The sequence below is a fragment of the Peromyscus californicus genome, unplaced genomic scaffold (assembly GCF_007827085.1).
Source record: "Peromyscus californicus insignis strain IS unplaced genomic scaffold, ASM782708v3 Scaffold_5__1_contigs__length_169319896, whole genome shotgun sequence".
NCBI classification, from domain to species: Eukaryota; Metazoa; Chordata; class Mammalia; order Rodentia; family Cricetidae; genus Peromyscus; species Peromyscus californicus.
The window spans coordinates 14,885,397-14,913,141 of record NW_026294573.1 but is presented as its reverse complement, the minus strand read 5'-3'; the positions used below and the strand labels follow the sequence as shown (position 1 = coordinate 14,913,141).

At 49.3% G+C, this 27,745-nt stretch overlaps 1 protein-coding gene across 2 annotated transcripts; it reads left to right on the top strand.

Annotated features, from left to right (window-relative positions):
- Nucleotides 1-34: 34 nt before the first annotated feature.
- Nucleotides 35-27,516, top strand: Emc1 (ER membrane protein complex subunit 1). Of its 2 annotated transcripts, XM_052715407.1 has the most exons (24): nt 35-289; nt 1,563-1,687; nt 2,546-2,611; nt 2,848-2,941; nt 4,505-4,633; nt 6,350-6,476; nt 7,140-7,289; nt 7,557-7,724; nt 7,858-7,926; nt 8,445-8,507; nt 9,519-9,641; nt 10,527-10,623; nt 10,910-11,032; nt 11,574-11,582; nt 12,614-12,813; nt 12,950-13,099; nt 13,818-13,979; nt 15,178-15,297; nt 19,736-19,873; nt 21,017-21,190; nt 21,716-21,926; nt 23,721-23,805; nt 24,894-25,023; nt 25,158-27,516. In XM_052715407.1, exons 1-24 carry the CDS (start codon nt 165-167, stop codon nt 25,335-25,337), a joined length of 3,018 nt encoding a protein of 1,005 aa, XP_052571367.1. In that variant the 5' UTR covers nt 35-164; the 3' UTR covers nt 25,338-27,516. The 2 variants fall into 2 exon arrangements, with proteins under 2 accessions (XP_052571367.1, XP_052571366.1); XM_052715406.1 differs by lacking the exon at nt 11,574-11,582.
- Nucleotides 27,517-27,745: the final 229 nt, after the last annotated feature.

The following is a 27,745-nucleotide window of genomic DNA, read 5'->3' as shown; positions in this document are numbered from 1 at the left end:
GTGCCTGGAAGGCCACTACCTGGCCCAGGTTCCAGATCTCTCCAGTCCCTCCAGTCCCTCCAATCCCGGCGGCTCCCTAGCCCTGAGCGTTCCAAGTGCCTCGCGCACCGCCTCCTCTCTAGAGTTCGCCGCGGGGAGGGGCTTGAGGCCCAGTGCATGCCGGGATGGCGGCGGGCGGCGCTTGGGCTTCAATCATGGCGGCAGCTGTGGCGTCCGGGTTCTGGCTCTGGGCTGCGCTGCTTCTTCCTGCGGCCGCGGTCTACGAAGACCAAGTGGGCAAGTTTGACTGGTGCGTATGGGTGACGCTTCTCCAGGAAGTAGGTGTCTGCTTTCCCAGCATCTGTCTCCCTCCTATTAGCAGGAGGGAGATTGCCATGGAGCAGGACCGAGTTTATAACTTCCAGCCAGGCCTTTAAGGGAGAGGTGAATGAATGAGTGCGGCACCCTGTGCAGAATGAAAACGTGAGCGTCCCTTCTTCAGATACGAAGAATTTGAAGACGGCGACCCAAGATCATTAAATTAAGCACCCAGGGAACTCTTTTGAGCCGACCCGTATATGACTGTGCAGATTGCACTGCAGTGGAGCCAGCCCTGCCATCCAGGCATATTTTAGGGTTTTGGTCAGAGGTCACGGATTCCCTCCTTTCCTGTCATATCCAATTCTGGGGCTGTCAGAGTTGTGATCTCCTGGGTGTCAGAGGTCACTAGCCCCCAGTGAAATTTCATCCTCCTGGAAACTAGCTGTTGTCTCTTAGCCCTCCTGCCTTAGAGGTTCTAAAGTGAGTTCTTTTTACCCTCTGAGGGACGCTCTGGGCACAGTGTCCTCTCCAAACTTATCAGCCAGACATTCATTCACTCACCTCTTCCTTCCGGCCATGCTTGCTTCAGTTGGAAGGAATATTTATTTGGCTGCTTAACTGTTGCATGCGCCTGGGGAAATTGACATACAGCTGAACAATAGTATTTTTAAAAGGTCTTCATTTTGGGCCCTGGACTTTCTGGACTTTGGTTTCCTCATCTGTAAAATGAAGGCAATAACATTTGCCTTACAGTGTGTAGGGTTGTTTGGTGGCTACACGCAGAATAAAGTCACATGAAAATACACATAGAAATGACCGAGTCTAAACTTGACTCTACTACCAATTTAGCTCGTTTAAAACAAACTAAACAACACAGTGGTCTAAATGAGAGATGCAGTCTAAATGCCATGTTTGCTCCGTGTGCTCCAAGGTAGCAGGATTTCTCGTTGCAGCATATGTACCTGGAAGTCTGTTTGGTGCAGCTAAAAGTTAATTAGGCTGAGGACTCTTTGGGATGTTGCTTGAGTAATAGGTGTTACACTCAGCTGGAAGACTGTTACTATCTCTCATCTATTTGGTGGTAATTCTTTCCTATCACCTTTGCTTCTGAGTGCATTGCACAGAAATCTTGGGTATGGTCAGAGCTCTTCATTTGCACACATTTCTTGTATGTGATGAGGGAGATGTGCTAGTGTGAGCCCAGCAATTTTTCTCTTTGTGGTGATGACTTTGCCCTGATGTTCCCCTGCACCCTTCCTCAGGAGACAGCAGTATGTTGGGAAACTCAAGTTTGCCTCCTTGGAATTTTCCCCTGGATCCAAGAAGTTGGTTGTGGCCACAGAGAAGAATGTGATTGCTGCATTAAATTCTCGTACTGGAGAGATCTGTGAGTGAGCTGTGGAGACTGGAGGGAAGCTGACTGAAGTCAGTCCAACTAACCTAGGGCTTACCATCTTCCTTCCTTCCTTCCTTCCTTCCTTCCTTCCTTTCTTCCTTCCTTCCTTTCTTCCTTCCTTCCTTTCTTTCCTTTTCTTTTTTTTTTTCTTCTCTAGTCTTACCATCTTTCAAGATGTATATTTGTGTCAATGGCCTTTGTAATGTCCTCAATCCTAAAGGTCCTTAGTAAGATGACACTGCAAAAGCTACGTTCTATCCTGTTTTGCAATAAAGGCTTGGATGACTACTGTTCAGTTATCCCTGCTGCTGGGATTGTTTGTAGGAATTTAGATTGTGAAAAGAGAATTCATAAACTCTTCTTATGAATTGGGTAGGTTTTGTTAATTTAAAAAAATTGTTTTGTTTTAATTTTTATTTTATGTGTATTGGTATTTGACCTGCATGTATGTCTGTGTGAGAGTGTTGGATCTTCTGGAACTGGGGTTACAGACAGTTTTGAGCTGCCATGTGGGTGTTGGGAATTAAACCAGGTCTTCTGAAAGAGCAGCCAGTGTTCTTAACCGCTGAGCCATCTCCAACCAGATTTTGTTTATCTTATTGTTGTTCCGTTATATGTTTCATGGGGTGGTAGTGGACCAGAGGGGCAGAGAGCCCAGATGGGAAAAGCAATACCTCTTGAACCCCTCCTCCCTCACTCTCCAGTGAGTGGTCTAGGTCATAGCACTTAGTAGTATCCCTGCTTCCTAATTAAAGTTAGGTAATGCTATGCAAATGAAGATCTCAGTCCCTTCCTAGTCTCGTTGGGTCACAGTCGCTCACAGCAACGCCTGACTCTCTTATCTCTCAGTGTGGCGCCATGTTGACAAGGGCACAGCAGAAGGTGCTGTGGATGCCATGTTGGTCCATGGACAAGGTAAGCAGAGGTCCCCCCAGTCTCCATTGTGGGGTCAGCGCCATCTTCCATTGCTTGATTCTTTGCTTTGTTTAGGGTCTGATGGGGAAAGGAGAAGGGGGGCTTCTACAGTGAAGGGCAGGTACCTGCTTCATACCTGTTTGCATCCATGAGCTGGGGGTGGGGGTCATGGCTCGTGGCTCTTACGAGACAACAGAGGAAGTGTGGGAAATGACAGTGGTCTTTGTCCTTTCCAGATGCAATCACTGTATCCAATGGAGGGCGAATCATGCGTTCTTGGGAGACTAACATTGGGGGCCTGAACTGGGAGATCACTCTGGACAGTGGCAGGTAGGCAAGAAGTGTGCTTCATTGTGGCTGAGTGAAGGGATCTGCATAGACAACAACTCTGGGCCTTTGGGATTTTTTTCCCCCTTTCTTGGAGACCACTGAAGAGGTATAGCACATCAGATGCCTATTGTTTTTGAAAATTTTTTTTCTTATGTGTATGGGTATTTTGTCTGCTTGTATGTTTATGGACCACATGAGTGCAGTACCAGTGGAGGCCAGTAGAGGGTGTTGCCCCCCCACTGGATTATCAGATGGTTGTCAGTCACCATGTGGGTGCTGGGAATTGAATTCAGGTACTCTTGAAGAGTAGCCAGTGCTCTTAATCACTGAGCCTTCTCTCTAGCCCCAGATGCCCCTCCCCCCTTTTTGAGACAGGATCTCTACCTAGCCCTGGCTGTCCTAGAAATTCTTAGACCAGGCTGGCCTTGAACTCTGAAGAATCCTCTCCCTTAACCTAGGATTTTTGTGCCACCACATCTGACTTAGATGCCCATTCTTGATTTACTTGTTATAGCACATATGTGTTTATTTACTGAGATATCTATGTTATTTACAAATGGGATTAGCTATGAATTGGATGGATTTTGTTAATTGAGCACCTATTAGATGAACAGTTCTGTACTAGATACAATGTTTATTCTGTTCTTGAACACTGCCCCAATCTTACCATAATAGCTGTGTTCTAGGTAAAAGAACATAATACAAAGCTTTCCATGTTTCTTATGTTTGTTTGCTTTGAGACAGGTTTCATGTAGCCCAAGCTGCCCTCAAAGTAGCTATGCTGATGAGGCTGACTTTGGTGTGTGTGTGAGAATGTGTGTGTTTGTCTGTCGGTCTGTCTCTCTGTCTGGGTGATGTGTGGGGAGGGCGTGCATGCCGTAATGCACATGTAGAGGTTAGTGAATAGCTTCATGGAGTCATTTCTCTCTTTCTACCTTTGAGTGGGTTCTGGGCATTGAACTTGTGTTGTCAGCCTTGCTTAGCAAGTGCCTTTACCTGCCAAGCCATCTTGACAGTCCTGGCCTTGACCTTCTGACACTCCTGCCTCTACCTTGTAAGGGCTGGGATTGCAGAGCTATTTCGCCATGCTTGAAACTCCATATTTTAGTTCTCTGTTATTGAGCAGCTTGGACCACTGCCTTATCTTTGCTGAGATTAATCTGTGTGCTTGTTGGCTTTAGCTTACACATGGGACGATAACAGTTCACTGGTTACTAGCACTTGGTAGATCCCAGGTGATGAGAACACTGTCCATGTGAGACAGCCATGACATCAAGTTCTTGCCCAGTTGTGGACATGGTCATAAGCCTAACAGTGATAGCATTTCCTGAGTCCTGTGAAATCCCAGGGAAAGAGAGAGGTAACTCAAAGAAGATTTGGGGGCATGAGGGCAGTGTGCCTAAATGGTTCTTAGGCAAGGCAGATTCTCAAATTGGTAGAGGCAAGGTTAGACAGAACAAGCACTGGCATCCAGGTGTGTTTGTTTTCTGACCCAGCAAGCAGCAGCGGCAGTAGTGGGGCCAGCCACTCTAGCTGAAGGCCCTCACTCATACCTGTGCTTAGTTTCCAGGCACTTGGGCTGGTGGGCCTGCAGGAGTCAGTGAGGTACATTGCAGTTCTGAAGAAGACAACTCTCACCCTCCATCACCTCTCCAGTGGGCACCTGAAGTGGGTGGAACATCTCCCAGAAAGGTAAGGCAGTCTCCTCCCAAGTGATGACTATCTTGTCGTGATCCCTACAACACTCCCACTCTCCATCTCCTCGAGGGTGCTTGGCCAGGTGCCCTCCTGTTGTCATCTCCTGGGAGTGTATACTCTTGCGTGTGGGCCTGAGTGGAAAGGCTGTGGCTACATACTTGGGGTGTACTTGGTAGGGCAGAGAAAATTCAAACTGGGGCACTAGAGCTGCCACATGGGGGGCTGCTCCTGCTCACGCACACAGTGCTCTGGGCCTCTCAACTGCTACTTCACACTATTCTGATTCTTTCTTCATGGTAAGAGTCAGAATGACAGGGAGGGGCTGAGGGAGGCTCGAAGTGATTTCCAGAGGTCCTGGGGGTTGAAAGTGTGAAAGCTAGGAAGGAACAGTGTAGCTTGAGTTTTCCTGCCTGGCCCACAGGACAAATCTCTGACACCCGCCAGTCCCACAGCCACTCAGACCCAACCAAGTAAACACAGAGACTTATATTGATTACAAACTGTATGGCCGTGGCAGGCTTCTTGCTAACTGTTCTTACAGCTTAAATTAATCCATTTCTATAAATTTATACCTTGCCACATGGCTCGTGGCTTACCGGTATCTTCATATGCTGTTTCTCATCATGGCGGCTGGCAGTGTCTCTCCCACTCAGCCTTCCACTTCCCAGCTCTATTCTCCTCCTTGTCCCGCCTATACTTCCTGCCTGGCCACGGGCCAATCAGTGATTTATTTATTGACCAATCAGCAACACATTTGACATACAGACCATCCCACAGCAGAACAGGGCGGCTAGAGGGTCAAGCAAGAGTTGGCTTCAGCCACTTGCAACTATTTCCGAAAAGTTTAGGGCAGGGATCAAAAGTTAAATTGCTGAAGTTAAGGTGGCGACATGGACCAGACCAGTGGTAGAGAGCCTACCTGGCCCGCACAAGGCCTTGCATTTGATTCTTAGCCTTGCTGAAAAAAGAGCCACGTTGCTAGCTGAGCATGGTGGTGCAAGAAGAACAAACAAACAAACAAACACGCCAAAGAGTCAGTAGCCTAGAGGACCAAGAACAGAACCCCCCAGAGTCTGGCCTACCTGATGGGGCCTACAGGGGAACTGCAGGGGAACCAGGTGGCCTACCTCCAAAACCTTAGTCAGACAACTGGTGTGCTGCCCCACATACATGTAGGCATGCCACATCTGTCACTTAGGAAAAGCTGGCAGTCTGGTCAGTGTATGTGATATCAGTTTGAAATGTTGATGAGCAATTCAAGTTAAGGACAGAAGCAAGGCTAGGGATGGAGCCGAGTAGTGGAGCACTTGCCTGGCGTTCGTGAGGCCCTGGCTTTGACCCTAACACTGCAGACAGCAGCAGCAAAGAGCCTAGAAACAAAGGCTGTGTGAGCCAAACAAACTCCCTGGGGGTTTTGTGGCGTCTCACTAGGAAATGGCGGCTTGGTTTTGGAAGCCCCTGGGAAAGCTCAAGTCTAAGGGCTAAGTTGGTGGTCCCGTCCTCTCTTTCCTTTCTTTTTCTTTTCTTTTCTTTTCTTTTTTTTGGTTTTTCGAGACAGGGTTTCTCTGTGTAGCTTTGGAGCCTGTCCTGGAACTCGCTCTGTAGCCCAGGCTGGCCTTGAACTCACAGAGATCCGCCTGCCTCTGCCTCCCGAGTGCTGGGATTAAAGGCGTGCGCCCCCACCGCCCGGCTCTCTCTTTCCTCTCTTAGTGACAGCATCCACTACCAGATGGTGTATTCCTACGGCTCCGGGGTGGTGTGGGCCCTTGGCATCGTTCCCTTCAGCCATGTGAACATGGTCAAGTTTAACGTGGAGGATGGAGAGATTGTTCAACAGGTACAGAGGGCAGCTGGCTCCTGGTGGGAGGGAAGGAGTTGGTACAGACCTTCTTTGCATGGGGGTCCAAGGAACTTGGCAGGGCAGCTGCAAAAGCTGCTTGTGTTCCTGATGCTCGTCTGTTGCTGCTGGCATGTCCTCAGCATGTGTTTAAAACACTCTGTTAATACACAGTGTTCTTCAGGGCTGGCTGAGAAGCTACTCAGATCTAGGCACTGTCTCTAAGTTCTTCTAAGGTGAATATGAAATGATTACAGGAAGCCACATCTGACGCCCCTCTGAGCCATCAGGCATTTACTGGTATTGGGTGTATTTTCCCCGTGACCAAAAAGAAACCCCTGAGTACTTCTGGTTTGGAGGTTGATAGAGGTGGGTGAGGACAGGAAGAGCCTCTTAGGAACCAGCCTTTTTTTTTGAGACATGGTCCTATGTAGTCCTAGCTGTCTTGGAACTCACTTTGTAGACCGGGCTGGCTTCCAATTCACAGAGATCCACCTGCTTCTGCCTCCCAAGTGCTGAGATTAAAGGCGTGTACCACCAACCTCCCAGCCAGCCATGCATTTTGAGCTTGGGATCCTCTGTGGGATTCCAGCAGCAATTCTGTTGATTTGCTGAGAGGGACCTTAATGATCTTCATGAGTCTGTCGTGAAATGTCTCCACAGGTCAGGGTTTGGACTCCATGGCTGCAGCATCTCACTGGGGCCTGTGGTGTGGTCGATGAGGCTGTCCTGGTGTGCCCTGACTCCAGCTCACATTCCCTCCACACTTTGGCCCTGGAGACAGAGTGGGAACTGCAGCAGATCCCCCTGCAGGTACGAGGTGCTCTTCTGGTCCGAGATGTCACCTTGGGGAGGAGGGAGCTGGCATGATTGCCTATGATGTTGCTGCTGCTTTCCTGAGCTGTGACAGCCATGGGGAGAGGTTAGGCCTCTGGCTGAGCTGTTGTCGGGGTACAGACCATGGTCTTTGGAGCTGTCTACCCTGGTTTAGTACTGCTCCCTGGCAAAGCATGGCAGAAGGTCCTGGTCTGATGGCCTGGGAGGGGGCAAGCATCTCACCTTTCTTCTTGCCTCCCCCAGTCTCCTGACTTAGAGTTTGGAAGTGGATTCCAGCCCCGAGTGCTACCCACGCAGCCCAGCCCAGTGGCTCCTTCTCGGGCCCAGTTCTTCCTACAGTTGTCCCCAGGCCACTACGCTCTGCTGCACTACGACCACGGTGCCGTGACTCTGCTCAAAAACTTCCCCCAGGTAACTGCAGGCAGTGTGTTTGCCAGGACCAGAAGGTCTTCCAGGACAAAGCTGGGAGGAGGCAGGACTTTGAATTGGGACACATTGCCTTCAATCCCATTGTCTGGGAGCTGATACCTGACATTCCTTACAGGCCACTCTCGTGAGCTTTGCCACCACCGGAGAGAAGACAGTGGCTGCAGTCATGACCTGTCGAACTGAAGTGAGTACCATGCATGACAGCTAGCACCTGGGACTTCTTCACCTCTGCTGGGAACCCTTACAGTCAGAAGTCGGGGTACACCCACCTGTTTACAGAAGTGGGAGGCTGTAGAGAGATGAGTTCTCTTTCCATACAGTCTCTTCCTCAGTAGGATTGGGATCCAGTGTGGCCACCCTACTCTCCATGCAGACTGTTAAGGGCTGCTGGGCTTGTGGGGGTGGGGCACGAGAGATAAGCTTTGCCTTCTGGACTGGAAAAAATGGCTCAGTGGTTAAGGGCACTGGCTGCTTTTCCAGAGGTCCTGAGTTCAATTCCCAGCAACCACATGGTGGCTCACAACCATCTGTAATGATATCTGGCGCCCTCTTCTGGCGGGCAGGCAGAACACTGTATACAACTGTATACATAATAAATAAACCTTAAAAAAATAAAAAGGCTTTGCCTTCTGCCTGTACGGAGGAGACAGAAGCATCTGGGAGCAACCCTTGGTTGAGTGTCCTCACGTCTCTTTTCTCTAGCAAAAACCTGGCAGTGCTGGGGATGGGAATACGCCCAGCTTCCCTGAGACATCTAAGGCACAGGTAAGGTATGGCATTGGGAGGGCAGGGTGTGTTCCTGGGTGGAGTGGCAGACCTGGGGACCCAGGAGACCACCCAAGGAAGCCAAAATCAACTGAGGCTAGCAGGTCCCCTTGAGTTCCCAGCTTCAGGAAGGGTCCAAGTACTGTCAGTTAAGTGACATGTCTTGTCCTTGCTCATGGCAAGATGAGGAGGCAGACTCCTGGGATCTGTCCTCCTCATTTTCTTCTCGGAGCCTCGGCTTCCCCATTCCTCTGGGGTCTCCACAGCTGGCAGAGCCAGGTGGCATTCTGTAGTGCACTTGGTGGCACTAAAGGCCCTGACAGGAGGCACAGGTCTTGGTTGTGGCCTCATGTCTGAGCTTTTCCCTTCTTTCCTCATTCACAGTCAACACCAATCTGGGAATTCTCTGCCTCCCTGTACATGGTTGTTGTACACACTGTCTTCCATCCGAGATGTATGTGGTCGTTGTACACACTGTCTTCCTTCTGAGATGTACACGGTCATTGTACATACTGGCTCCTTTCCGAGATGTATATGGTTGTTGTACACACATAGTAGTTATACACAGCTGACTTTTTTTTTTTGGTTTTTCAACACAGGGTTTCTCTGTGTAACAATCCTGGCTATCCTGGATCTTGCTCCAATGGCTTTCTTATTTTCTATTTTGTCTTTTGAGATAGTGTTTCTCTGTGTAGCCCTGGTTATGCTGGAACTTACTTTGCAGATCAGGTTAACCCTGAACTCAGAGATCCATCCGCCTGACTCTTGTCTCGAGTGTTGTGATTAAATCTGTGTGCTGCCACACGCGGCTTCGGGCTCCCTTCTGGAGTGCACACTGTAGCTGTAATGTCATTTATTCAGTCAGAAACCTTGTTTCTGCCGTAGGATTTGGCTCTTTACTTTCTTATGCACGTTTCCCTCCCGGCCTAGTCCCTTCTCTAGGGGATTTGCTCTGCCCTTAGACACACTGTAGGGGAGTCTATTGTTGACCTGTGCTGTGTATACCTCTAGGACTCTCCGGCTTGCTTCAACCAAACCTACACCATTAACCTCTACTTAGTGGAGACAGGTCGGCGACTGCTAGACACTGCAATTTCCTTCAGTCTGGAGCAGAAGGGCACTCGTCCTGAGCGGGTAAGCGACAGACAACCTTGGCCTTCTCACCCTGTTCTGTGGGCTTCGTCCCCTTGGGCTGGGCCAAAGCTGTGGCCCTGGATTAGGGCTTTCAGAACAAGACTCCTAGTTCCACTGCCTGGTTATAAATTACAGCAAAGCGGCTGCCGCTGCCGCCGCCGCTGTTGAGATTTGTTTGTCATTATGTGCATGAGTGTTTCGCTTACATGTATGTGTGGGCACCACATGAGTGCATGGGACATTTGATCCCCTGGTACTGGAGTTACAGATAGTTGGAGCTTCCATGTGGGTGCTGGGAATTGAACCTGGGCCTTCTGAAAGAGCAGCGAGTTCTCTGACTCTCCAGCCTACTGCTGCTGTTCTGCCCAGCTGTTGGTGTGCACGAGGCCCTTTTTGTTTATGCAGTAATCCAGAGGCCATCTTGGCAGTCTTGTGGATTGGTCTTTACTGACCTGGTTTGTGAATGGTGGCCCAGGGCATTTTGAGTCATGGAGCTAGCAAGACATGTTGCTGGGGTTCAGACTCCAGATTGACTCCCCGTATGTACTTGTCTTACCCAGTATTCTTCTGGGGATATTGAATTGTGTCCCTCAGCTTCTGGGCTGGTTCTGTCCTGGCCTCCTGCTCACCTTGTGGGGTGCAACTGAGGCATGAAGGGATGACAGTCCCATAAGTACTGCCCTTTGTGGACAGATCAGAGAGAGCCTCAGCTCATTGCTCTGTTGACTCCGAAGAATGTGTGCTTTCTTGCTGGTGTCCAGATGATCGCTGTATTGTCTAGACATCACATCATGCCATGACCTGGACCTCAGCTGACTCACAACCCTTTGAACTTTGGGGTCCGATGCCTTGGAGCCATTTGGCTTCTTACTGTTCGGCTTATAGCTGTACATCCAGGTGTTCTTGAAGAAGGATGACTCGGTAGGCTACCGGGCCTTGGTGCAGACACAGGACCATCTGCAGCTGTTCCTGCAGCAGCTAGGTAAGTGCCCCATATGGCCATTTGTGTTTCTGCCTGCTCTGAATTCCAGTCATGTGTGGGAGAGGTGTGTGTGAGGGTGGGGGGGCAGGTTGTGCACAGGTTTGGTGTACCCTGAGAATTTTCTCATTTCCTCGGGGCATGAAATGAGATATAGAATCTTCCTCAGTTGACTTTTGACCCCAGCCTCATGAGATCTTTTACATAAGACTGGAACTCTGTGCCCCCTCTAAAAGTCTTCTCAGGACTAGGGAGCCAGGCTGAGCTTTTGCAAACTGGTTTCCTGTAGCTGGGAAGGTGGTGTTGTGGAGCCGAGAGGAGTCCCTGGCTGAAGTGGTGTGCCTGGAGATGGTGGACCTCCCCCTGACTGGGGCACAGGCTGAACTGGAAGGAGAATTTGGCAAGAAGGCAGGTATGAACCCAGGGCTGCTCCAGGGAGGGTTAGGTGGGTTTATGGACCTCACTGTGCCCCTGGTTTCTGATTCAGCCTGATGTTTTGAAGGAGTCCCATGGCTAGTTTTCAGTGCATCAGTGGTTTCTGCAGCTACAGTTTCACTGAGTCCCTCTAGTGAGTGATCCTGAGACAAAAATGTCTTTACTTTATAGTTAGTGGTGATGCCTTTGGCCAGGGCCTGGAAGTTGTCAGGTTCCGTGTCAGACACTTCTACCCATTGTCTCCAATGTACCAGCCACATGGGCCTAGAGAGGCCTGACTGGACATAGCCTGTGTTCTCTTGAGTCAGCAGTGACTCCACTGATGGCCATCTGATAAACTTGATTCATTCCTCTTCAGTCCAGTGTCGTTCTCCACCCCCCCCCAATCTCTTCAGCCAGCAGCTATCCAGTAGGCAGCTGTTGAGGGCTTCTGGGTGAGGTACGCTGCTAGATGTTGTACGTTTTCTTAAGCTGAGAATTAATTTGACTTTACTATCTATTTCTGCTGCTGGACCCAGCGATTCAAGGTAAATCCTCTTCTTGCTGCCTGTTGTGCCTTGCTTGCCCACATGGCTAGCCTGTGGTTCATTGTTTTTTTGACTTGCATCAGTAAGACACACACCGTGTATGTGTGGACTGCTTTGCCTGTAACTTGCTTCTCTGCCTCTCCTTGAGTTGAGGTTGGTAGAAAAGAGATGAGCAAAGAGAATACTCACAGAGACCCGCCTGTTTCTGTCTCCTGAGTGCTGGAATTTAAAGGCGTGTGCCATCACTGCCTGGCTAAAGATAATACTCTCAAGGAGCACTGCCCACGCACCAGGCACCATACACAATCCCGAGTGGATGTCATAGGATCTGTTCTTTGTAACAAGCCTCTGAGTTGCATGCCATTTAATAGATGACGGACCAAAGGCACAAAGGTTAAGCACATTTTTCAGGGTCACACAGCAGTAGGGGTTAGAGCCTGGATTTCATTTCGAGCCTGTCAGACTCCCAAGACCCTCCTCCTTACCGTGGTATCATGCACCTGTCACATCTCTGTTGGAGGACACTTTCAGGGAGAGGCCTCATCAATGGAGTTGGGGCAAGGGAGAATGATGGCCTTAGCAATAGGAGCAGGAAGGGATGCTGGGAGCAGGCTAACAAAGTAGGATGAAGCAGTGGGAGATGGAAGCACCATTCATGCATACACCTGCTCCCACTGCACCTGAGACCCACACTTCTTTGGCTTTGCTGTGGCACCAAGATGCCTTTCCCTGGTCTTCCCAGCATGGCTACATCCTGCATGGCTGATTCCTTACCTCTTGGTCTCCTATTACAAGATTCTAGGCAGGTGAAGTCCTAAGGCCAGGTAAGGGGGTTTTGGAAGCTTGTGCATGGCTGTACCAGAGTGTGGGACCGCTGGCATCGTACACAGACTGCCCCTTGAACTTGTGGCCTGGAGTGTGAATGACTGGAAGGTTCTATAGGAGAGGGAGAGGTCCCTCCTGGGAAAGCACACATCTTCTTGCTGGACTCCTAGTCTGATGGGAATGCCTTCCCTCTTCCCCAACACCAGACGGCTTGCTGGGCATGTTCCTGAAACGTCTGTCATCTCAGCTCATCCTGCTCCAAGCCTGGACTTCCCACCTCTGGAAAATGTTCTACGATGCTCGGAAGCCCCGAAGCCAGATTAAAAATGAGATCAACATCGACACATTGGCCAGAGATGAGTTCAACTTGCAGAAGATGATGGTGATGGTAACAGCCTCAGGCAAGGTGAGCATGTGAGCCCTAGAAAGCAAACGTCAGGTGCAGGCACAGGCAGCAGACTTGCTTTGTTCCAGTTTGCAAGAACTGATTCAATTCTTCCGTTTCTTTCTAGTTGTGAGTCAAGTATTTGTTTATCTTCCAGCTCTTTGGCATTGAGAGCAGCTCTGGCACCATCCTGTGGAAACAGTATCTGCCCAATGTTAAGCCAGACTCCTCCTTTAAGCTGATGGTCCAGAGGACTACTGCTCATTTTCCCCACCCGCCTCAGTGCACGCTGCTGGTGAAGGACAAGGTGAGGCCAGGGATGCTGACTGGAGCCACCATGTGTTGCCTTGGGCATTCTATGAGAAGCTCTTGGGTTGGAGGTCTTCTTCGTGCCATTTTCTGGCCTGGGTGGAGGAACCATCCAGCTCTGATGTGGAACTAACTGGCTGGGAGCCCAGTCCTCCTCCTTCAGCCGGTGCTTTCCCTTCACAGCGAGGCTGTCCCTGAGAGCTAAGTGGCTGTTTCCTCTCTATGAGAGCAAACGGGGCACAAAGCTGTTGTGATTTCTGCCTCTAGAATTTTAATGGATTTGCATGGATTCATTCTAACTGTATTGTGAGGTCGGGTTTGGTAGATCCTTTTTTGAGATTGCTGAATTATGTTTGACTTGATTTTTGGGGGAGAGGGTCTCACTGTGTAGCTCTGGCTGGCCTGAAACTAGCTATATAGACCAAGCTGGCCTGGAACTTGCAGAGATCTGAAGGTGTTAGGATTAAAGATGGCCTGGTCTTGACTTTGATTTGATCTTTATCATGCCCATTTCTTAGCTAGAGTTGGAGCCAGAATCAGTCCAGGCCTTTCCCTTTTCACATCAGCCTAGGGGACCAGTCATCTTCAGTCAAGAGTTTACTTTCCACTAAGATGGCAGGAAGCAGGGAGTTCCTCGTGGTCCTCAGCATCCCAGGCTCACCTGTAGGATATTGCTTCTTCTGTGTTGGAATCTGACTGTTTTCTGCCCATTGTAGGAAACAGGAATGAGCTCTCTGTTTGTCTTCAACCCCATTTTTGGTAAGTGGAGCCAGGTGGCTCCCCCAGTGCTGAAGCGCCCCATCTTGCAGTCCTTGCTTCTCCCAGTCATGGATCAAGACTACGCCAAGGTGCTGCTGTTGGTGGATGATGAATACAAGGTGCTTTGTCTTGGGGGGGATGAGGTCTTCTGTGTGGAGCTGGGTATGGGGTGGGTGTCAGACATGCACTGGGACAGAGGTGGCCCACACACCACACAGCACGTTTGTCGTCAGGCCACCCTCAGCAACATGACTGCCCTGGTGAGCACCTAGGTTCATAAGGAGCACACCACTACACCTGGCCAGTCTTTTTTCTTTTTTTATTAGTTGAATTATGTGTTTGTATGTGCACATACAAAAGTGCAGGTATCTGTAGAGGCTGGAAGCATCAAATCCCCCTGGAGCTGGAGTTACAGGTGGTTTTAAGTCCCCTGATATGCATTCTGAGAATTTAACCCATGGTCTCGGAAGAACAGTCCATGCTCTTAACCACTGAGCTAACTCTCCAGCCCCTAACTCCGAAGTTCTTTTAATTGTTTGGTGTTTGGTTTTTGAGACAGGGTTTCTCTGTGTGGCTCTGGCTGTCCTGGAACTCACTCTATAGACCAGGCTGTCCTTGAACTCACAGAGATCCTCATGCCTCTGCCTCCTGAGTGCTGGGATCAAAGGCATGCACCACCACCACCCAGCAACACTGAGGTTCTTTTTTTTTTTTTTTGGTTTTTTCTTTTTTTTAAATTTTATAATTTAATTTAATTTTACATATCAGCCATGGATTCCCTTGTTCTCCCCACTCCTGCCCCCCTTGCCTTCCCCCCAGCCCACCCCCATTCCCATCTCCTCCAGGGCAAAGACTCCCCTGAGGATTGAGTTCAACCTGGTAGATTCAGTCCAGGCAGGTCCAGTCCCCTTCTCCCAGGCTGAGCCAAGTGTCTCTGTATAAGCCCCAGGTTTCAAACAGCCAACTCGTGCACTGAGTACAGGACCCGGTTTTTTCAAGACAGGGTTTCTCTGTGTAGCTTTGTGCCTTTCCTAGAACTCACTTCGTAGCCCAGGCTGGCCTCGAACTCACAGAGATCCGCCTGGCTCTGCCTCCCGAGTGCTGGGATTAAAGGCATGTGCCACCACGGCCCGGCTAACACTGAAGTTCTTAACAGAACCTTATTTAAGCCTTAAATAAATCCAGTGACTGGTTTTATGGTTCGCTGTTTTATGCTTAAAGCTTTCTTCAGTGGGCAAGCACTAATGGCTCTTGAGAAACGGGCTTCAAGGTTTCTGAACTTGTTGTAACACTGCTGGGCTATCTGGGTTTTTCAAGGTCACAGCTTTTCCAGCTACTCGGAATGTCTTGCGACAGCTACATGAACTTGCTCCCTCCATCTTCTTCTACTTGGTGGATGCAGAGCAGGGGCGGCTCAGTGGATATCGGCTTCGGAAGGTAGGGAAGAAGCAGCTGGCTGTACTTGTGAGGCACTGGGGGTCTTTCCTGCTATTTGGCTACAGTGGCCCTGATGCCTGATTCAAAGGCTCCCATTTGTTCACACTGGGTTGTTTTAACTTTGGCACAGTGGCCTAGCCTTAATCTACTGCTATTTTAGCCAGCAATTGCCACTCCGCAGTTACTGGCCTGCTTCTCTGGCAGCTGCCTGGCTGCTCAGGCTGCAGCCTGGTGGGAATTCTGTTCCCACAGGCACTGGCTTGGCCATTCAGGCTAAAGGTAGCTTCACCTAAATCTCTATTGTTTGATTTATAAATAAAACTCGAGATTCAAAGGCTGGGGTGAAACCTAGCTAACCTTTCCTTGTTTCTGAAAGAGAGCATCCTTCCACTCCACCAAACAAAGCCTTGATACTCCAAACCCCTCCCTACTACTTCCGGTGCATCTCTCTCTCTTCCAGATGCCCTCTGGTGCTCTATAACTACTTTCTGTCAACTAGTTGCTAGCTCAGCCTCCTGACCCAAAGTTAATTTTATTTAATTAACACAAATACGAACTTGGGGTTCACAGTATGATTGAATATCCCCCAACACTGGGTGGGCAGGTACTTTGTGGTGGACTTAGTCCTCAGTGCTTTGGGTAGAGCAGCACATAGTGGTGTCCTATACATCCTGAAGCCCAGAAAGGGTACGTCATGCTGCTCTGAGGCTGGAGGCAGGGGGCACGGGTGAGGGTTGAGATGAGCATTTATACAAAAGCAAATTTCAACAGAATATGTGCTTTGTACTCTCTTTCCAGAAATGGGTCAGTTGGCTCTGAAGGGGTTCAGCCCTTGCCAGTATCCATGCATGCTGGCTCTGAAGTTCACAGTAGGCTGGCCTTGGTAGCAGGGCTACCTAGAGGGAACTTTGGGTGGTGTTTGGTCACCAGAGAGCCTTCCTCTTCTGTCCTTTAATATGTCTTGAGAGGTAAAGCACGAGCAGCAATCAGCCGCTTAGACTCAGCTGCTGGGATTAGTACTTCAGTTTCATTGCTTGCTGACTTTGTAATCTGGCACATACTATGTCTGCAGCCCTGTTTTCATGTCTATGAAGTAAGATGGTGAGGGTAACAGGGAAAGGTACTCACTGCAAAGCTAGACAATCTAAGCGTTGTCTCTCAAACCCACATGCTCGAAGGAGAAAACTAACATTCGCAGGTTGTTCTCTGACCTCTACATGCACACACACACACACACAAACAAACAAATACACAAATAAATAAATAGATGTAAAAAAATAAGATCATGATACTTAGCCTGAGAAACAATTAAGTTTTATTTTTATTATTTTCTTTGCATACATATATGTCTGTGTATCACCTGCATGCCTGGTTCCCTTAGAGGCCAGAGGAGGTTATTAGATCCCTTGTGATAGGAGTTCAGACTACTGAGCTGCCCTGTGGGTGCTCAGAAATGAGCCCAGGTCCTCCAGAAGGACAGCTAGTGCTCCCACCCTTGGAGCCACGTCTGCATCTCTGCTGTTATTTTTAATCACGTGTATATGTGTTCATGTAAGGGCATGCGTGTAGGTGCCAGTGGATGTAGGAAGAGAATGCTGAGCCCCTGGGAGTTGGGAGTCACACTACTGTGAGCCTTCTGATGTGGGTGTTAGGAGCTGAACCTGGGTCCTCTGGAAGAGCAACCAGTGTTTTTGCTTCAGATAGTGGTTTGCCACTGAACTGTAGCATGAATCTTAAACAGGTCTTATTAATAAAATCAAACCTGAGGCCAGTTATTGGGGTGAAATGCTGCAAGATCAGAGAAGCAGAACAAGCCACAGCTCCCTCACCTTGCCAGTTCCTCAGCTGATCCTGTTTCCTCAGACTGGAAGCCTCTGTGTCCTCATCCAAATGAATCTCAGCTGAACTGCTTCTCGAAAGCCTGAATGCTTAACCAGCCTAGTTCCTGGTTTTCACGCCTTATATACCTTTCTGCTTTCTGCCCTCACTCCCTGGGATTAAAGGCTCACTTTCTGGGATGAAAGGCGTGTGTCACCATGCCTGGCTGTTTCCAATGTGGCCTTGAACTCACAGAGATCCAGACAGATTTCTGCCTCTGGAATGCTAGGATTAAAGGCGTGAGTGCCACCATTTTCTAGCCTATGTATCTAATGGCTGTTCTGTTCTCTGACCCCAGATAAGTTTATTAGGGTACACAATATTTTGCGGAATATAATACTACCACACTGAACCATTTCTCGAGCCCCTATTAATAACATTTTTATTAAAAATATTAGAGGGGCCAGAGAGATGGCTCAGTGGCGAAGAACACTGGCTGCTTTACAGCAGACCTGGGTTTGTTCCCCGCACCCTCATGGCAACACAGCCACCTGTGACTCCAGCCCCAGGGGAATCTAACAATCTTCTGACCTCCTGTGCTGCACAAACATATATGCAGGCAAAACACCCACATGTGTAAAATAACTTGGACTACATAGTGAGTTCCAAGACAGCCAGCATATGAAGAGAGACCCTATCAAAAAAAAAAGAAAAGAAAGAAAGTAAAAAGATCCCCTGAGCAAATATACACATCCCTGTATCCCATTCCCAGCTGTCCTTGCCAGCTGTTTGCTGTGTGCTGGGGATACTGTAAGCATAGCTGTATGGACACATGCATCTACATGTCTCATAAAATTATGTCTTTCTCAAAGAGAACAGATCTATATTTTACTTATTTGCATTTTCACTTAATGTCTTTTCTGCTTAGATCTTCCTTCCTTCCTTCCTTCCTTCCTTCCTTCCCCTTTCTTTCTCTCTCTCTTTTTTTTTAAATTTTTTTGAGACAGAGTTTTTCTGTCTAACAGCCCTGACTGCCCTGGAACTCGCTCTGTAGACTAGGCTATCCTAGAACTTGTTCTGTAGACCAGGCTGGCCTTGAACTCACAGACATCCGCCTGCCTCTGCCTCCTGAGTGCTGGAATTAAAGATGTGCATCACCACTGACTGCCCAGCTCTGCTTCATTATTTTTTTCAGAAACTCTACTCATTTATTTGTTTATTTTGAGGCAGGATCTTACTGTGTAGTTCAGGCTGGCCTTGAACTCATGGTATCCTCTTGTCTCAATTTCCTAAGTTCTGGGATTATAAATTGAGCTCCATTCCCAGCTCCTTGCTTTAGTGTTTTTCTTTCTTTCTTTTTTTTTTTAAAAAGATTTATCTATCTATCTGTCTATCTATCTATCTATCTATCTATCTATCTATCTATCTATCTATCTAATGTGCGCTAGGGTTTTGCCTTTATATACTCTGTGAGAGGGTACTGGATCGCTTGGAACTGGAGTTATAGACAATAGTGAGCTACTGTGGGTGCTGGAAATTGAACCCAGGTCCTTTGGAAGAGCAGCCAGTGCTCTTAACTGCTGAGCCATCAATCCAGCCCCTCTTATTTTTTTTTAAAAATAATTTATTTTTATTTTATGTGCATTGATATTTTGCCTGCATGAATGTCTGTGTGAGGGTGTTGGGTCCCCAAAACTGAAGTTACAGACAGTTGTGAGCCACCATGTGGGTGCTGGGAATTGAACCCAGTTCCTCTGGAAGAGCAGTCAGTGCTCTTAACCACTGAGCCATCTCTCTAGCCTCCCTTTCTTGTTTTCTAATTTAAAAAATTACATTTATTTATTCTGTATGAGTATAGGGAAGTATGTATGTGTATATGCGTGTACAAGCATGAGCCCACATGCCATGACACTCATGTGGAGATCAGAGCTCAGAGCACACCTTGCAGTAATTGTTTCGCTCCTTCCATCATGTGGGTTTCAGGGATTGAACCCTGGTTGTCAGGCTTGGTGGCAAGCCCCTTTACCAGCTGAGCCATCTTACTGGGCCTAGTATCTTTCTTTGAGATAAGAGCTTACTCTTATCCTGGCTGGCCTGGAACTTACCATGTAGACCCAGCTATATCTTTTTTTTTTTACTAAACAGAGACTTCCAAACTTCCTTACAAGTCTTGCTTTTGTGTGTGTATACATGTGTGTGAGGTGTAAGTGCACATGTATGCATATGTATAGTGGCCAGAGGACAATGTTGGATGTCATCTCTCAGGTGCCAGCCACCTTGTTGTTTAACTTTGTGGAGTTTCTCACTGGTCTGGAGCTCACTGAGTACGCTAGGCTGGCTCGCCAGTGAACCCTTGGGGACCTTCTGTCTCCACCTTCCCCATGCTGGGATTACAAGTGCAACCACCAGTAGACTTCCTTTATCTGGGTGTTGGAATCCAACTCAGCAAGTACATCACTGACTTACCTATCCATCCAGCCTAAGCCGAGTCTGTCCCTGGTCCTTCTAGTCCACAGGACTCAGATACCACACTGCAGGCTGGGTCAGCTGTGGGACGCCTCTGACTCCATATCTGGCCCTGGCCTATCTCCCACTCACAAGTGCTCTTGCTCTTCCCTAGGATCTCACCACAGAACTGAGTTGGGAGCTCACCATTCCCCCAGAAGTGCAGCGGGTCGTCAAGGTGAAGGGGAAGCGCAGCAGCGAACACGTGCACTCCCAGGGCCGGGTGATGGGGGATCGAAGTGTGCTCTATAAGGTATGCCGCAGCCTGGCAATGAGGAAGGCCGGTTTTTATTTATTGATGTGTATAATTTTACATTTATTTTTTATGAGACAGAGTCTCATATAGCCCTGGCTGGCTTGAAACTCACTTTGTAGACCAGGCTCCCCTTGAACTCATAGAGATCACCCTGCCGCTGAGTGTTGGGATTAAAGGTGTGCGCTGACATGCCCTACTTATTATTCTGTATATGTGGGGATGGGGCATGCACTGTGGCATGGGTGTGGCGGTCAGAGGTCAGCTTGTGGGAGTTGGCTGTCTTCTTCCACCTGTGGGTCCTGGGGTTGGACTCAGGTTGACAGGAGGCTTGGGGGCAAGTATCTTCACCTGCCGAGGCATTTCACTGGCCCAAGTAAGGCTTTAAGGAGAGTTAGTGTTGAAGTGTATTGATGTCTGTGAAATGTGTGTGTGTGCTGTAGATGTACTCAGGGCTTCTGGCATGCTACGAAAAGTACTCTGCCACCCAGCTATGTACCCAGCCTAACAAATATACCTTCCTCCGCTGGTTGTGGACATCATGTGAGCTGTTCATCTTCTCCCAGTGCTTGCTGTGTGGCCCTCTCGGCCAGTGCTAGTTTTATTAATAGTACAGGTATGACTACACTCTTCTGGGGTTCAAGGTTAATCAGTCCATCAGGTGATTTGTGGGTAACAAGCTACCTTAGAGAAGGGTGGTACACTTTAATTCCATCACTCAGAAGGCTGAGGTGGGAGGATTGTAAATGTAAGGCCAGCTTAGACTGCATAGTGACATTCTGTCTCAAAAGAAAGGGGTGGTGGTGAGCTAGATGACCCAGCAGACAAGGCACTTGCAGCTGGCTTTGGTCCTCAGAGCTCCATTGGGGGGGGGGGGGGGTTGTATCATAAGGTTTTGAAGAGGATTAAGGGACATGCAAGGCATTCAGTGTGGCCCCAGTCCTCAGAATATTTAAAGCAAACATTGAATTGAGAAACTACATAGGGAGCTGTTTTGCTCTGCAATGCTGGTTCCTTTGCCAAGTGGCTGAGCTCCTTTTTGGCCTCAGGCCCCAGGACTCACAGGAGATCCAAGTACGTGACATGCTATCATGACATGCTATCATGGTTCCTAAAGTTTGTCATTGTGGTTTCCCTCCCTAGAGTCTGAACCCCAACCTGCTGGCGGTGGTGACAGAGAGCACGGATGTCCACCATGAGCGCACCTTTATTGGCATCTTCCTCATTGATGGTGTCACTGGCCGCATTGTCCACTCCTCTGTGCAGAAGAAGGCCAAGGGCCCCGTCCACCTCGTGCATTCAGAGAACTGGGTGGTGGTAAGGAGTCACTGCCAGGGACACAGAGGAGCTCAGAAGGTCCCCGAATCTTAGGTTCTTTCCAGAAACAGCAGCCACTTTGCTTTCTCAATATCCCAGCTCCCTGGAAAGCAGCAGATGGGGTGGGACCTGGGGGTCAGATCTGACTGCTTGGACTTGAGCTCTGCTCTTCCCATTCCTGACTGTAGAACCCTGAACTAATCTTGTGAGCTCTTGGTTGCATTGTGAGATAAGGACAGTAGTAGTCTCCTCCAGGCTAGCTCAGAACAGTGCACCTCATAAGCTCCCAGAGGGTGGCTACTATGACTCCTAAGAACATGGGCAGTTCCTATGTCATGGACAACACTGGACAGCCTAGACAAAGCCGTCATGGAAGTTAGTAAAATTGCAAAAAGGAAGACGAGCATGGGACAACTGGGTCTTTTCCTCTCTGGTCTGCAGCTGCTGTTAATGGCATTTGTAGTGCAACCTCCCTTTTCAGTTGATTCAGCACTAAACCCAAATTGCCTCCCCTTCTGCCCACAGTACCAGTACTGGAACTCCAAGGCTCGGCGCAATGAACTGACCGCTCTGGAGCTCTACGAGGGCACTGAGCAGTATAATGCCACTGCCTTCAGCTCCCTAGACCGTCCCCAGCTGCCTCAGGTCCTCCAGCAGTCCTACATCTTCCCCTCCTCCATCAGTGCTATGGAGGCTACCATCACGGAGCGTGGCATCACCAGCCGGCACTTGCTCAGTGAGTGTTGGGAGGAGGGCTTCACACTGAAGCGGGGATGCACTGCCAGCAGAGAGACAGGTTCACACTGAAGTGGGGATGCACTGCTAGCAGAGAGACTGGTTCACACTAAAGTGGGGATGCACTGCCAGCAGAGACAGGTTCACACTGAAGTGGGGATGCACTGCCAGCAGAGACAGGTTCACACTGAAGTGGGGATGCAATGCCAGCAGAGACTGGTTCACACTGAAGTGAGGATGCACTGCCAGCAGAGAGACTGGTTCACACTGAAGTGGGGATGCACTGCCAGCAGAGACAGGTTCACACTGAAGTGGGAATGCACTGCTAGCAGAGAGACTGGTTCACACTGAAGTGGGGATGCACTGCCAGCAGAGAGACTGGTTCACACAGAAGTGGGGATGCACTGCTAGCAGAGAGACTGGTTCACACTGAAGTGGGGATGCACTGCCAGCAGAGAGACAGGTTCACACTGAAGTGGGGATGCACTGCCAGCTGAGACTGGTTCACACTGAAGTGGGGATGCACTGCCAGCTGAGACTGGTTCACACTGAAGTGGGGATGCACTGCCAGCAGAGAGACAGGTTCACACTGAAGTGGGGATGCACTGCCAGCAGAGACAGGTTCACACTGAAGTGGGGATGCACTGCCAGCTGAGACTGGTTCACACTGAAGTGGGGATGCACTGCCAGCAGAAACTAGGCTCTCTTTCTCTTTGCTTAGTTCAGATTTGACGGCTTTTGCTCAGTCCTTGATTCTCATGAACCATTTCCTTTCTTTGGTGCTTTCTCGCAGCTCAGAAACCCATCCCTAATGTCTGTTTGTTTTAGCTATATATATATATTTTTAGATTAGCATACAAAATAATGTGTCATTATTCTTTGTTGTTATTTATGCCCTTTCCCCTCTATTGGTCTCTTCCCTCCCTCTACAAAGTCCATCTTCTACTTCCATGTAGCGTGGAGTTCCCCAGACTCTCTTTCTCTTTCCCCCACCATCTCTTCCTTTTCTTTCGTGGTCCTCTTTCTACTTTTTATAACCTCGGCACACACACAGAAACTTAAGTCCTTCTGCGTATGAGAGAAAGTATGGAACTTGTCCTTCTGTGTCTGACTCTGCATGTCATTCTTTGTTGTTGTTTGAGATTGGATCTCACATGGCCCAAGATAGCCTCGAGCTCCTTCCTAATCTTCCTACCTCCACCTCTTGAATACCCAGCATCCTGATTTGTTTGTTTTTGAGACAGACATAGCTCTGGCTGTCCTAGAACTCACTATGTAGACCAGGCTGGCCTCTAATCCCTGAGATCCTCTCTCTGCCTTCCAAGTGCTGGAATTCAAGGTTTCATCACCATGCCTGACTCTGATATCATTTATTTTTTATTTTTTTTGTTTTTCGAGGCTGGATTTCTCTGTGTAGTTTTGCGCCTTTTCTGGAACTCACTCTGTAGCCCAGGCTGGCCTAGAACTCACAGAGATCTGCCTGGCTCTGCCTCCCAAGTCCTGGGATTAAAGGTGTACACCACTGCCGCCCGGCTATTTTAAACTCTTAATTGTAAACTTCTATGTAACCCCAAACCAGGAGATAGCGAAGAGAGCACCGCATACTTGTATCCCAGGTCTTAAGGGTCCCCCCCCCCCCAGTGGCCACACCCCAGGGCCATGTACCTCAAGGTCATAGGCAGGTGTAAGAGTTACCTGCTACCTCACTAGGGGCAGTGCTTCAGGGCATGGCTCACAGCCACCTATGGCCTCATTCAGGATTAGAAAATGTGAATCTTCATTTCTTCCTGTGCAGTTGGGCTGCCTTCTGGAGCGATCCTTTCCCTCCCCAAGGCCTTGCTGGATCCCCGGCGTCCTGAGATCCCGACGGAACAAAGCAGGTGAGACAGCTGTGGGCAGGAGGGTCTGACTGTCAGGGACTTAGGCCTGCTGAGAGTGTTAGTCCTCAGTCTGCCATGCCGGGGGCGAGGTGCACAAATGACGGTGAGCTCGCTCTACCTCCTGGAGCTGATGTCTCGGTGGGAACTGACGTTAAGTAACAAGCCAAGTGACTGGAAAAGAGTACAGGACAGCTGTGAGTGTGTCGGGGAGAACTGGAGATCAGGCCTAGAACTCCTTTGGGAGAGGTGTTGAAGGTGGTTGGTGCAGCTCCTGCCCTGTGGTACCTGAGGAGACTCTCCAGGCAGAGGGGGCAGCACCAAGGCCCTGGAGTCTGTCTGTTGAGTAGGAGGGCACACACCTGGAGCAGTGAAGGGTGGAGAGAGGCCTAGGGAGGAAGAAGGTGAGGAAGGGGCAGACCGGGGAGGAGGCCTGGAACGCCTCGATTGTTCACCATTAGAGAGAACACTTCCCTACCATCTGGGCCTGTCTCCTCCCCTATGTTCTGAAATCTTTTCGGGATACCCAGAAGTGGGCAGTGGGAGGAACAGAGGAGGATGGCTTGGAGCAGGCAAGGGGGTGGAGCTAGAAGGGTGTCAGGCTTTCTGAGGGTGAATGGAACTGAGGACTTCACAGGTCTGAAGAGCAGGAGTCGCCAGTGGTCCAGGGTGCTGGTTTGAATTGTCAGGACTTCCCTCTGGTGTGCAGGGCCGGATGGCTGTGTCAGGTTTCCTTTGTTTGGTTCTTGAGACGGTAGCTCACTAGCCCAGGCTGGCCTTGAACTTGAGGCAGTCCTCCTATCTCAACCTCCTAAATGCTGGGATTTATGGGTGTACAACTCCATGCCTGGCTTGTGTTATATGTTCTTATCAAATTGGCGCTTAACCTTGTTCTCCAACTGGCCTTCCGTATAGCCCTTCACCGTTCATTCATTTGCTCCGTTTATACGACCTAACTCAAGTACTTCTCAAAGGAGATTCAAGGTTTGATGTGTGTCCTGGAGCCTTCCCAGGTCCCAGGAAGGGCAGCCATGAAAGAGATCCCATTACAGCAGCCTTTAGAGTTCCTGTCCCTCTGCTGTGTTTTTCAGAGAGGAGAACCTGATCCCGTATTCTCCAGATGTCCAGATCCACGCAGAGCGATTCATAAACTATAACCAGACAGTCTCTCGAATGCGAGGCATCTACACAGCACCATCAGGCCTGGAGTCCACTTGTTTGGTGAGTGGCCCCATGTGGCATCTGCAGTGTGGCTTTGTGCCCTGAGGATCCCATCTCCTTCCTGACAGAGTCTGAGGTGCTGGTGACTCACTGGCTACCTTTCTTTCCCAGTTCTCATTCCGTCTGTCTTTCAGGTTGTGGCCTATGGTTTGGACATTTACCAAACTCGAGTTTACCCGTCCAAGCAGTTCGATGTCCTCAAGGATGACTATGACTATGTGCTAATCAGCAGTGTCCTTTTTGGCCTGGTTTTTGCCACCATGATCACAAAGAGGCTGGCACAGGTGAAACTCCTCAATCGAGCCTGGCGGTAAAACAGGAGCATCCTTCCAGAGTGGAGAGCCTCGGGGAAGAGGGTCAGCTAAGGAGCTGTGGCCGTGGATTGGTGGATCGGTGAAGTTGGATTGGACTCTCATCTCACTGAATCTGGGGGAAGAAGATGACCTTCATGTAGAACTGCTGGGATCCAGTGACGCACAGTCCTTGTGGGACGAAGAGCCACCGCAGCGAGCGTCTGCATGCATCTGACCTACTGCTCTGTTTCCTTTATCTGCCCTTCTACGGATATTCTGGGGCTTTTTGCTTTTGTTTTTTCCTTTTATGAGACCTCTGGTTTTTCTCTTCGGAGGCTGTTTAAATCGACTTTAGTTAGCCTTCTGTGTCTCTGGTCTTACTAGAAATCCTCTGACAACTTGTTCTCCGTCTCTTGCTTCCAAGCCTGATGGGTCAGCTCTGCCTTAAAGGTGCACTTGGCTGCCTAACCCTGATGGGGCCAATGCCAGAGCCATTCTTAGCTACAGTCTGAGGACTGATTCCACCCCATGGCTTCTCTCTGAAATCACAGAAGTTGATGGAGTCAGAACTCATTTTAACTAAGCTTTTTGTCCCATGCTGTCATTCGTATGGTTGAGCCACCATTTGATTCAACCTACCAAAGCCAAGTAATTTGGCTTCTCACCCACAGCCTGTGCTTTTCTTTTGAGCTATAGCAGGGCTGAAGTCTTTTTCCTTTTTTAAAAAAATTAAATATTTTTGGTTTTTCAAGACAGGGGTTCTGTGTAGTCCTGGCTATCCTGGAATTTAGTCTGTAGACCAGGCTGGCCTCAACTCAGAGATCCGCCTGCCTCTGCCTCCCGAGTGCCAGCATTAAAGGCGTGCGCCACTATGCCTGGCTTAGCACTAAAGCTTTTTAAAGCTACCAAATTATCTGAGCCTTGATGAGATTTTTTTGACATCCCAGCATCCCATATCTCATTGTTCCTGCTGGCCCCACTAGACATCCTATAGCCCCGTTAGAGAGAGGGGCCTTGGTTAAAAAAAGAAAACTTATTTATTCTTAATTTAGGTTTGTTTTGTTGTTCTGAGGTAGAGTTTTGCTCTGTAGCTCAGGTTGACCTCAAGCTTGCAGCCCTCCTGCCTATCCTTCCGGTGTTGGGGTTACAGATATCTGCCATCATGCTTGGCAGTGTGCAAATTTTGAATCTCATTGGTATAATTGTCTGTGTGGCATTAGGGATAGAATCCAGGGTCTCATGCTAGGCAAGTTCTCTGCACCGAGCTCTCCATAAGGTGAGCCGTGTGCCTGTTATTTTTCTTGAGCAGTTTTTAAATTTTACTGATTGAAGTTTTTGGGGGCCTGCAAGGAGGATGCTGGGATTCAAACCCAGGGCCTCACATGTGTTAGCGCACACTCTACTTCTACTACTGAGTTACAACCCCAAACACATGTAACCTTTTTACTCATTTTATTTTTTTGAGATGTGGTCTTACTGTACAGCCCTGTCTGGCCTGGAACTAGCTATGTATACTAGGGCTGGGCTCCTGTGTGGGGTGTGTGTGCACTCCTGTGTGGGGTGTGTGTGCACGCCTGCCTGGGCTCCTGTGTGTGTGTGTGTGTGCGCGCGTGTGTGTGTGCGTGCGTGCGCGCCTGCCTAGGCTCATGTGTGGGGTGTGTGTGCATGCCTGCCTGGGCTCCTGTGTGGGGTGTGTGCACTCCTGTATGGGGTGTGTGTGTACGCCTGCCTGGGCTCCTGTGTGTGGGGTGTGTGTGTGCACGCCTGCCTGGGCTCCTGTGTGGAGTGTGTGTGCACTCCTGTCTGGGCTCCTGTGTGGGGTGTGTGTGCACGCCTGCCTGGGCTCCTGTGTGTGGGGTGTGTGTGTGTGTGTGTGTGCACGCCTGCCTGGGCTCCTGTGTGGAGTGTGTGTGCACTCCTGTCTGGGCTCCTGGGTGGGGTGTGTGTGCACTCCTGTCTGGGTTCCTGTGTGGGGTGTGTGTGCACGCCTGCCTGGGCTCCTGTGTGTGGGGTGTGTGTGCACGCCTGTTTGGGCTCCTGTGTATGGGAGGGTGTGTGCACGCCTGCCTGGGCTTCTGTGTGCTACATGGAAGAATCCTAAGTTTTACCTTGCTTGTGAACCTGGGGACTGATTGTTCTTTTTGAAGAAGGGAAGACAGTGCAGTTGACTATGCTCCCTGGAATAAAGCAGTGATCAGTGCCTCTGGCCTCAGCTGTTTTGTGTCTTCAGAGTTCACTTTGAGGCTACTTTTGCATTAAAATGGGGGGGAAAAAAAAACAAAGCCACATGTGGAGGCACACCCCTATAATAGTGCACTTGGTCATCCTCAGCTATATATTAGCATAGGCTATATGAAACTTTGTCTTCTTTTTTAAAAAGGAGGGGTATATGTGGAGAGATGGCACAGTGGTTAAGAGTACCTGTTGCT

Coding starts and splice junctions, on each gene's coding strand:
- Emc1 (XM_052715407.1), top strand. CDS start 165: ATGGCGGCGGGCGGCGCTTGGGCTTCAATCATGGCGGCAGCTGTGGCG. Junction 2,942..4,504: donor ATCACTCTGGACAGTGGCAG/GTAGGCAAGAAG, acceptor ACCTGTGCTTAG/TTTCCAGGCACTTGGGCTGG. Junction 21,191..21,715: donor ATTCAGAGAACTGGGTGGTG/GTAAGGAGTCAC, acceptor TTCTGCCCACAG/TACCAGTACTGGAACTCCAA.